Below are 12,066 nucleotides of genomic sequence, written 5' to 3' on the forward strand. Positions count from 1 at the left end.
GCAATAGTATGCAAAACCCAAGTCCACAGATTTTTTGCTTACCTACAGTTTGCTAATTTTTGGCAACCTTCATTTCTATTTTCTGCCTATTTAGGCGCTGACCAGGCTCCAATAATGGCACAAATTAGGGAAGAACAAACAACATGAACAAGACACAAGTAGACGGCTCTTGAAGCACAGTGGTGCTGTCCCTACCCGTGGGCCAAAAGATTACTGTTCAAAACCCACCACTCTAAGAGTGTAGTTATGTTAAACTATTGCAGTTAGATCTGGCCCAGGGGATTATGATACAAGTCTTGATATTATGACCAATCCAAACTTATGCAGCAAGTACAAGTTTCTCTATCGAGTCCACATAGCTTCACGTTTGGTTTTAAACTGTTAACAGCTTTCATACCCTGCTAGAGTATGTTGAGGAAATTAAGAAATCAGGACTTCAATCCAAAAAAAATCAAAACTCCTAATTCAAGTCTGCCATGATTTAAGTGTCACTCATTCGCATCCATTTTTGCCACTTGAAATCTATTACATGTGGTGTACTGATTTATTACTTGAGAAAACAGAACAAGAACACATCATCAATTGTAAACAAATTTTATTGAACTTTCATCCAGATAAAATTGCACAAACATCAATTTTTAGGCTTTCAAACACACAGGATTAAGAAGTGTTCCAGGTCAGTAAACCTCATTCTTTGGTGCAGAGGCTGGATCTTATAATGTAGAGGTAAGTTATACAAAAGGGTGAAACAAAAAAAAAATTACCCGTCACCTTACTGTAAAGACAACCCCAAGAGGAATTTTCTTTTAAAACACTTTTCTGGCAGTCTAGGACTCCAATTCCCCCTTTCCTTTAAGCAGTGGTAACCACCGATGAACATTAAATGCTGGGTTGTTGTACAACAGTAACTTAAACAATACTGCTCAGACATCTTTAAATACAGAAACAGGCTCCGTCATTTTGAGGCACTTGTCTAAGTTTGAGAAAAGGGCCTTTGACCACTTGCACCAGACATTTTAATGCTATCCCCTTAATCTAGAACACAGACTACAAAGTTAAAATTAGAAAAGAAAAACAGAGGCAATAAGCAAAATCACTTCTTACACAACTCAATATAACTTTTGATTTTACTGTAGCTCTGCCTCTAAAATAATTTGAGCCCAGAACTTGGTTTCACCGTTTTTAGAAAACAGTGAAAACTTCTTTAAGCTATATATTACGTCTTCTCAGCCAGGATTTCTGGATCTTGGACCAGACACTAAATTCTCAAGAATAAATTTTGAATAAAGTCTGCTTAACTAGTGGTTTGAAACCCAGTTTCACGAAATATAAAAAAAAACTTAAGCACTTCATAAAATCAGTTCACAAAAACAATTTGTTTAAACAAACAGCACATCAGGTGCTCCCACTATCAACCAGGGTCATACTTTGTCAATGAAAATGTCAATAACTCCTGTCTACATTTGAACAACATCCAACGTTTTAGTGTGTGAAACGGGTTATTCAATTTCTGATCACTCAGCTTTGAGTAAACTGCACTGGGTTAAATGGTCAAAACCCTGCAAGGCTTCAACTGCATCTGCCAGCAAGCTTAGAAAATCAACTCAAGTGCCTGTGAGCTTCAGATTCTATTTCGTACACATGTTCACAGATGACAAACCAAAGTGGCCAGGAGTCCAACTGCTCCCCAAACCGATGTTAACATCAAATCTTCCCCTTCCTCCCAAGCATTGTCACCTTTCAAACAACTAACCAGAACAGCACCTCTATCTACACTTTTGCAAAACCTTACCTGACATGCAGAAGGACAACAGAAGGGATGCCACAACAAATACCTTAAGGGAAAACTCAAGACAACTGACCAAAAGCTTGTCCATTTCCTACCACCAAAACATTTCCCAACAGGCAAGTGAGAACATTTTGGGACAGTGGAAAAAAAGGACGAGTCACCTTTGAGATTAGAATGTTTACCATTATTTTGTGTATAAATATAACAATTCTTCTGTGTGTAAAAGAGGTAGAGATTTGGCCTGCCCTGTGATGCCACTAAATCAAGCCACATGACTATTCATAAAATTGTACCATTCAGCACACAGCAGGGCTAGTGGGAAAGTCACTTGCCACTGAGTTTTCCCAAGAGCTTCCTTTTGACAGCAGTTGACAGGATAAGCCTGGAAGCATAAGGTCTTTTAAACATCTAATTTATGTACATTAAAACAAAGATAATTTCTGTTAAGTTTAGAAGTTCTGCTCAGATTGTAGAATTTCTTTTTGTGAAGTGTTACTGAAGCCACACTACAGACACTTAACTATAGAACCTAACGACATGCTGAATGGGAGTTTTCTAAAATAGGAGATGACAAAACTACTAGGGGCTTCGTATGAACCATCATCCATATATTTATTTGTTCAATGCCCATTTCGGCAGCATTAAAATCCTGACATCAGAAGACTGCACATTAGCCTCCGGTGCAAGCTATTCACCCAACGGCAGGTGAGCCAATTGGGTTCCAACATGAGGTAGTTTGAAGCTGCCACAGAAAGAGGCACTGAGGTAGACAAAAACCATTACCTGACAAGGCACCAGAACCACATCTTGCACCCCAATTACCATCCAGAGATAGTAGGATCACTTCCCTGAGAATTATGTATCATTTTGACCCTAGTCTCTGAATTAACTGGCTTATTGGAATTCTGCAAGTTGATCTTTTGTTGAGGTTATTGGAGGTAAGGTACTGTGCCTGCTTAAACGTTAAGAATTGTGAACATAATCCATTAAGCACTTTGAGTGAACTCTGAATTTGCTTGTATAGCTGTGTGAAGTTGTTTTGTGTATACTCAAGCTAAAACAGACTTTGGGGATTTGTCCAGTTACAGAATTGGGAAAAAAAGTGATGAGTTTTGAATGCTGATGCACCTAATTCATAGTAGTGATTTAGTTTTTTATGCATTATCTTCAGTCACCAGCTGGATAGCAGACATTTAAGCCAAATTGAAAATGATTAAAAAAGGGTGAATTTTTAAAACAAGAACTTTACCTTCTCCCCTGGAATCATGCTTTTAACTTCACATTTTTGCACCTGTGAAAAAAGTAGCTTAAGGTTTCAGATCAATGCACTTACAAAAATTCAAGAATGCATTATGTTTTGAAAAAATACTGCAAATATTAACTGATGACCTCATTATGAGCAACATGATAAAAAGGGTCATCACATTATAGATTAGCGAAGTTCACCAATTGAGTCCATCAGGACAAGAACTGGCTATCATAACCAATTTTTTTTAAAGCCAGGAGACCATTGCAAAACCTATATTATACCAATAACCTCAAACACAGTAAGATATTTTAAACAATCTTCATTAAGGACACACCCTTTTTTAAATAAGATTCAATTTGGTTAAGATTTATCTGCTATCCCAAAGGAACTCAATACAGTAATAACTGATTCATCTGGTGTGTAAAAATTGATACATTTTTCAATTTTTACTTTTAAAATGCACCCCAAAAGTGGGGCTGACAACTGTGTGCTTGTATCCTTAAATTTGTGCTAGAGGGAAAAAAAATGGCTTCAGGAGACATATCTATGGCTGTATACCAAGAGCCGTAACTGTATAAAACTCAGTTAAGAGCACAGCATTCAAATTACAAGAATTCTTGTAAGTTTCAATCTAATTTTAAAGACAAAACCTATTTCATACTTCAAAAGGTGGAGAGTCTACATATATTTTTCAAATTGATGGGCCCCTTAACTGTTTCGCATTAACCATTAACCACTGCTCATGAACAATTTCCCGATGTGTAAAACAAAAGCCATTCTACGCTACAACATCTAACCACGACATACTCAACCGACTGTTACAATCTGAAGCAGCACATTAGCCAGTTTCATCTTGAAAGCTAAACAGATTCAGTAGGGAGCTCACAACAATGTAGAATACTAACATTTATAAATGGATACTGCTCCACACAAATTTTGAATTTTTAATCTTAATGTTAACCAAAAAAAACCACTTTTCCAGGCTGGGACCTCAAATTTACATTAATGTTACCCCTCATTTCAGATTTCGCCATTATCATTTTACTGACTAGCATGCCTCTTTCATCCTACAAACTAAAATGTCTTGTCTCAACAAGCTCAGAGTAATGATAAAAGTTGCATCAATTTGTTTCATTTAATTAAATAACAGCTCGTACACTTCAAATTCAATTCCTTATGGCCCAGGATTAAGGTCCAGCCGCATTCAGAGGTTAGCCCAGTAGTTCATCCTTTAGCCTGATTTAGAGAGCTGACCAAGGTGAGTTGCTCCAAAATGAAGTCACAGTCTTCTGTTCAAAAGAAAACAAGCTGCCAAATGTGAAAACCCCCAACCTTCACAGCTTTTAAACACTTGGACCCATTTCCTTCCCAAAAGGCAATGATTACTCATTGTTAAAGGTTGAATGAATCACAGGCTACTAGCTTTTGCAAGCTGCAAACAATTGGCAGGCAAAAGGCTAAAAAGTGAAATGAAAATGGGATTCTATCTTTAACTCTGATTACCAAACTAGCAAGGCAGGAAAACTAGTGGAGTATCTTAGCAGGTATGATGAAACTGGCTCAGAGTCAAAACTGTACAATTTACGGCGATCAATGACCTCTGGATTTTGCAAAAATATTCAGTGTGGTTTCTGTAAAATGTCATGTTTATTTGCTGCGATCCCCAGACTGTAAAAATACTGTTGTCTTTTCTAAAATCCATACTTAAGAAGGCTGTGAAGGAAGTCACTTGCATAAACTTAATTTAAAATAGTTTTAAAGAGACATTGTCTCATTTCTAAACTAATTGGTCACTTTGGGCTACAGGAAAAACGGAAGATTCAGAGATGAAAATAAATCCAAGGATTCTACCAATGTTCCTACGACTACAGCGCGCATATATATATGTATGTATATATATATATATTTCCTCAACTATTAGCTACAACTAGAATCCTGGCAGAATATTCACATAACAGCGCAGTGCCAGTCCTAATGGGTCTTCACAAGCATTACTACTGCCCCAGCACACAACACACACAAGCCATTACAATAATGCTCTTTAAAGAACTGACTTTTTTCCTACTCGAGGGGTCAGGACAACATAAATCTATTGCCTAAAACCGACCAGTAAAGAACTAATCAGCTCAATTGCATTTTACACTTTTTTGCATTAAAATACCAACACATGATTTCTCAATGAAGTATGGAGGATTAAAAATCTCCCCATTTAGGAAACTTGGCATTGAGAAACATTTCAGTTTATGGCATCTGTAACAGTGCGTGTGCATCCAAACAGTGGCACACCAAAACAGGACCAGTGGACTTTGATCACCCTGAACTCGTTTTTCTAAAGATTCCCAATTAACGGAACTCAAGACTAAACAAGACCCAAGGAAATAGTCTTCTAAATCAGCCAATTCACACTTCCAAAGCAAAGTAATACTGCCTCTGAAACCAAATACAGCCTACCAATTCAGTAGGAAATTGATTTTATGTAGGTACCTGAGCTAGCAGTTGAGGTAAATATAATTTGATTATCCCAGGTGCCTTACTATACTTTGATCTTCAGGGTATCAAATAGCATCCCAAGTCTTCCTTACACAAATATCCCAAATAAACACACACTTAGAAGAACCCTCAACAACTTCTATGTTCACCATTATGTGCATCAGGCCAAAGAACATTACACCCCAAAAACAACAAAAAAAAGTATTTAGCTTACATTCAGGTGAAGCGTAGGGCTACATTCAGAAGAGTGTAGGGCTAAACGTACGAGATATTCAATATCAACTAATCCCTGAAAACAAAACGTATGCAGGTAGGCAGCCGAAGCTTTTCAGTCACCCACGAATGGCCATTTTTAGGCTAGAGAAGTGGCCAATAGTCTTCCTACCTGAGAGATTTTTCTTTAAATAAAGCTACAGGACAATTTTAATACTAAGAAACAAGTCTTTGGATTCAGGTCATAAAGGCACCAATTGCCTGGACACATTTGCACAGTTCCATGGAAATATCCAAACATTAAGTCAGCCCAACATCTGCAGGCAGTGAGGTAGGTCTATATATTTATGTAGTTTTGAAGTAGTCTCACAGCTCACACTTTACCAACATGAGGTAGATGACTGCAGCACAGAAAAAAAACCTGTCTTCTCTAGGGAAAACAATTAAGACATTGTCCCTGAGCAACAAATCCACAATATAGAAAATCAAAGCACACAGCATTATTAAAACAAGAGGATACGATTGTTGCCAAAGTCGACGACTACTATCAGTCCATCTGGCATCAGGGCTATTCCGGATGGTCGATCCATCTGTCCAAAGCCACTGCCTTGGGTCCCGAACTTGCACAGGAAATTGCCATTTGGTTCAAAGATCTGAATGCGATGGTTCCTGGAATCAGCAACAATTATGCGCCCTTCTTGGTCAATAGCTACACCCTGAGGTCGGAGGAATTGACCGTTACTTGTGCCTTCAGAGCCAAGGAAACGTGCAGACTGGAAGTCAGGATGGATTACCAGCAGCCGGTGGTTGTTGAAATCTGTGACCACAAGGTGTCCTTCATGGTTAAAGGCCACTCCACGAGGAGAATCAAAGTGCTTCCACAATGCTCCCTCAAAGCCATATTTACTTACAAAATTTCCATCTGGGCCAAAAAGCTGAACTCTATGATTGCGAGTGTCAGACACTAGGATCTTTCCATCAGTATTGACTGCAACATCCCAAGGATAATTGAACTGGCCATTCTTGCTTCCTTTCTCCCCAAACTTAAGGATAAATTGCCCCTCAAAGGTAAACACCTGAATGCGGTGATTGTCCTTATCAGCCACTACGATGCGACAATTCTGATCACAGGCAACTCCAGCAGGACGATCAAACTGCCCGGGCCTGGCACCCGCTGTCCCAAACTTGTGGTGATAGGTTCCACTTGGCGTGAATACTTGAACACGGTTGTTGCTACGATCAGCAATGATAATATAGCCTTCTTTGTTGACACAGACACCCCACGGTCGGCAAAGCTGCCCGTCTTCATCCCCTTCTCCGCCAAAGGAGCAGATTGGGAGCCCAATTCCAGAGTAGTTGCGACCAGCTTTAACAATTACTCGAAAAGGGCTGTTCTCAATATGCTGACCGCGAATTGTCACAGAGACCACATGTTCTCCTTCCAGATGTGGGGAGTAACTAACTGTGTAAGTGCCGTCATGATGATCAAGAACATCAGCACGAAAGAGACAGCCATCAGGTCCCATGATAACAACTACGACCAAGTCACCACCAGATGATCTTCCTTCACCAGTGTGATCCTTGGTGATTACGGTGAAGCTGCTCATTTTCCCACGTAATGCCCGTTTCAATCCTTCACCAGTTGCTGTAGATATTGGGGCATATGCACTGCTACTAATTATGCCCAGTGACTTGATGGCTTTGTACAGTACACCATCGGGTGGAATGAACGAAAGTGTGTCATCGTCTTGAGGCTGAAGGAGATTCCGAAGTTTCTTCAAGTCCTGGATTTGGACAAACATTTGTTCTTTTGCCAAGAGAACATCCACATCACGTCCATCCAATAAGGCTTTCTGAACACAATCTATAGTGCTTTCTAGCCGGGTTAAATTCTCACGCAGTGCTTCCACTTGAAGGTGCAGGGTCTTGGCCTTCATTTGCCGGATCTTTTCAACCTGTTCATGTGAAAATTAAAATTAAGCAAATTTTATTTAAAATGCTGCACACTATTTTAATGATTTCACCAACTATAAATAACATTGACCGCCCAGCCTATTTCTTCCACCTTGCTACCTCAAAAAAAAGCATCCATTTAACTGCTTCAAACTTTTTATTTTTAAAGGTATAAGTGCAGAGCAAATCCTATGCTCAGAGGAAAAGATCCCTCCCTCCCCAATGAGTTTGCTAGATAATAGTCAAAAATCAGGCAATGAAGCAGATTTCCTCTAGTTTAGGAGCACTATACCCAACTGAAACATCCAAATCCCACCTGAATGGAGATCAGTTTATGCTGGAAACCACGTGCTTCTAATCTGTTATAATTCCACATCATCTAAAAACTGGAGCAATAGTTGCTGTACAGTACAATATTATCCCAAATTGTTCTTTGCAAAGGCTACAATTAGGTCTTAACACAAGGGCTCTCCAGTCAAAACCTTCAAACAAAATCAATAACTCTTACTACAGAACCTTAAAATTTCTTTGCCCGCAGTACACAAAAATAATATACTATTAAAAGCACTGAGTCAAATCTCAAATGTTAGCAATGATTACCAAGACAATTGTAGAGCAACTAAATTAAAAACAGAGTTCAGTCTTACTAACTTCTCAATATTGAATGATACGGTTTTTATCCTATTGCCAAAGACACCTTGCAGTGCATAACCTGGGTGCAGCAATGACAGGTCAAAATATTTAAGAGCACTGTAGGACAAAGTTGAACTTTGAATTTACCTCTTGTATTTTGAGGTAGGAATACCTTCGCAAATACTAATGCAGCACCTTTCAAATTTGAATTATCCTGTACCTCAGAGAATCCCTACAGTGTGGGAGCAGATCATTTGGCCCATGGAGTTCACACTGACCCTCCAACAAGCATCACACCCTGACTCAACACCTATCCTATCCGGTACCTGTAATCCTGCGTTTTAGCACAGTCAATCCATCTAACCTGCACATCTTTGGACTGTGAGCAGAAAGCAGATCACTTGGAGGAAACCCATGCAGACAGAGAACATGCAAATTCCAGAGTCGCCCACAGGTGAAATCAAACTTGGGTCCTTGGCACTGTGGGGCAGCAGTGCTCACCACTGAGACACCACACTGTCCCCTCCTGAACAAATCCACAAACTTAAGGTTCAACACAAATTCTGTGGATGCACCATGTAGTCTTAAGTATTCCACTGTCTCTATTTTTTTAAAAAATGATATGTGCATTGTGTGTATTAAAATTCAACCTAACAGCATTTCCATAATTCTCATTCTGAAATATGCTAATTCCTCACAGGTAAATGTAAAGAATGATCTATTACATAATACTACTGAAGCGGCTGGGTTATTACATTCCTGTTTGTTGATCTGAACTATTGACTTCATTTATGAAATGCAGTTTTCAAAACCTATTTAACCTAAATTTGTGAACCAGGGCTTTTATTTACCCTCCATTTACAAACTGTTTTCTGCTGTTGTTCCAAACAATGGCATCATCTTCCTCTACTACAATTCTAAGAACCTCCAGTACACCACAAATTGCCACTCACACTTAATCCTTGCCAATCCATTCTCACCAGACACACTCTCCTGCCGGGTTCTTTGGAGAGGACAAAGACAATCCTATTGTACCCAACCTCGTGAATCTCCTCAGCAATGCTTCCATGCCAATACATCTTTCCTTTGATATTGAGGTAAAACTGTATAGTGTTGAGTGTAGTCTGATGAGTCTCTTGTATAGTTTTATCAAACTTCCCCATTTTTATAATTCATTCCCTTTGCCAAAGACCAGTCAATTTGTCATTGCATTTTACAATTTATTCACAAGAACTGCCAAATTCTACTGTGTTACACCCACATGCAGTCTTTCTCTATTTAAATAATATTCAGGTCATCCTCTTCTTGCCAAATGTTGGCAAATATGAGCATAGTGTGCCAAATAACCATTTTCCACGCTGTAAATTTCTATGATTTAACTGTAGGCCAATTATTTTAATATTAATAGCCAACAGCAAAGTTCTGTTCCAAGAAACATTGATTTTAGGAGCTTTTAACGGCAGATCACGTCTAAGCTAATCAAGTTCTCTGAATGAGAGAGGCTGGAATGGTTGTCTAGATCCAAATCCTTATACCCATTCTTCCTCTCTACTTTGAGAAATCATTTGTTTTTGTCTTAAAGATGGACAAAGTACTTATGCAGTGCCTGGAGAAACAACATGGTGAGGCAATAAAACTCTATTCTGAAGTGGGTGCTAGCACAAAAAAAAAGGGATTTATATGCAAAGCTCTCAAAGTGCAAGCAGCTGGCCAACGAGCTAATTGAGAAACTTCATTTGTAAATAAAAAGAATGAATTAAAAAAAATCATGGTACATTTAGAAATCTCTGGTTTGACTTCAGCTGGAACATTATGTACAGTTCCGTACACCATGTTTTAAAGCTGTCCAGACCCTGGAGAGGGCGGAGATGTTGTTTACTGGGATAGTTATGAAGAGAGATTGGAAAAGTTATAATTTCCTTCTGCAATAGTTTAGGACCCAGAGATGCACAAAATTAGGAGCATTTTGATAACCAAATACTAGCCCAAGAAATTTGCTCTTGCAATTTAGGTTGTAACCAAATGACATATCTTTTTAAAACTTGGTTAAAAGAGATTTCTTCAAAAGGTTAAAACCTGGGAGTAGAAAGGCGTTAATTCAGATTCCTTGGAGCTTTCAGAAAGCAACTAAAATGTGCTCACAGAGGTTGAGGGGTATGGGGGGGGTCCTGCTTTGGACAGCTATCACAAGCGTGACAAACCAAATGGCCTTCTACATTAAGGTCCCAACCCATTTAAATCTTCATCTTGAGCAGGTGTTAGATTCCAAGATTTGCTTGAGAGAAATGCTTTTCCAGTATAGCATCAAGATCAATACCATCAAGTGAATTAAGTGGTTATTCATCGGATTTCCGTTGGCAGGACCGCACTCCTAATGACTACAGAAGAATCAAAGCACTTCGGTCAGATGTCACTTTTGGGAGACTACTACTTCCTTTCCTCACAATCCATCTTCTGTGCAGGCAGTCAGATATGCAACATGAGTATTTCATTTGATGCCGATTATGAACCAGACAGTCAGTCTGGTTTGCAAACGCAGTTCAAAGTTGGGATGGGGCGCGCGACCTCTTACACTCCAAGACAACAGCTCACTACCTGTTTCTCTCAAAGCAACTAGGGAACGACAATGACTACCGGCCTAGCCAGCATTACTCACATCCTATGAATGAATTAAACAAAAATAGCTCCAAACCTATCTAAACTCACGTACATAAAGCACGGCATAACAAAGCAATGCAGTGCAAGTCAAAACCAACAGAAGAATGGGGTGGAGATGGAGCAGCAAAAGAAAGTTTGGTTCCCATGTGAGCATTTAGTACTGAGCCACAAACCAGAGATGTACCATGTTTTTCAAATGCCAAACTTCTCTGTACAGCTTGCACTGAGTGTTTGATATTCACTGTCAGTCTAACTGTTGAGGCAGAAACCCTCAATTCATTTAAAAGGAACATGGACCTGCATCTGAAATGCTGTAGCCTGCAAGGCTATGGACCGGGTGCTAGAAAAGGGAACAGAATGGACAGCTAGTTTATTGTGACAGCTCTAATATGATGGACTGAATGGCCTCTTCTTATGCTGTAACTTTATGATTCTCAGTAACTCACCTTTCTTAATAGGTCACACTCACGTTCCTCTAGAGCCTTCTTGTGCCGTGAAGTAACTGCTTTGACTTCGGAACGAATCACTTGGGCTTTCATCTCGACTTGTTCCACCATAGCTCTGACTTTCTCTATGCTGAGCTGATTTTTTTTTGAGAGGGTGTGAAGGAGGAAGAGAATAGAAACAATTAATGAACCACTAAAATAACTTACAATTTGCCTTTATAAATACTGCATTTTCTCATGATTGCTATAGCACTGGAGGTCAATATCAAGATGTTCTACAGTTAGCTTTCCAAAACGATATGCTTTTCCTCAACTAAGAATTTTTTTTCATATTTTTAGAACTTCACGCAGCCATCCTTTATTGTTGTCTTGTGTTAACACAAGGGTATACAACTTTTGTACAGGAACACTAGATAATGGGAATTGTTAAGACTATATTTGAAGGTTGGTATAATTCCTTATGTCCCTTTACAAAGTTACAAACTAGGAATTACGTAGAAATCCACATCATCTTTAACATCCATTCTCTGCCTTGTGCTGACAGCTCCTAAAGAATGGGGGTCAGAAATAGTAACTGAAATTTTGCCCTCCACTAACCCAGGGTAATGCAGCCAGCTGTAGCACCCCACTGCAGC

At 39.2% G+C, this 12,066-nt stretch overlaps 1 protein-coding gene across 1 annotated transcript in view; it reads right to left on the reverse strand.

Annotated features, from left to right (window-relative positions):
- Positions 1-615: 615 nt before the first annotated feature.
- Positions 616-12,066, reverse strand: part of trim71 (tripartite motif containing 71, E3 ubiquitin protein ligase) — a 48,534-nt gene continuing 37,083 nt past the window's right edge. The window contains exons 3-4 of the mRNA XM_048546748.2: positions 11,432-11,566; positions 616-7,696 (exon numbers count right to left, since the gene is read on the reverse strand). Coding sequence (XP_048402705.1) covers positions 6,245-7,696; positions 11,432-11,566 — 1,587 coding nt within the window. The 3' untranslated portion in view covers positions 616-6,244. The remainder of the gene's footprint in view (positions 7,697-11,431; positions 11,567-12,066) is intronic.

This window comes from Stegostoma tigrinum, chromosome 16 (genome assembly GCF_030684315.1).
Source record: "Stegostoma tigrinum isolate sSteTig4 chromosome 16, sSteTig4.hap1, whole genome shotgun sequence".
Classification (NCBI taxonomy): Eukaryota; Metazoa; Chordata; class Chondrichthyes; order Orectolobiformes; family Stegostomatidae; genus Stegostoma; species Stegostoma tigrinum.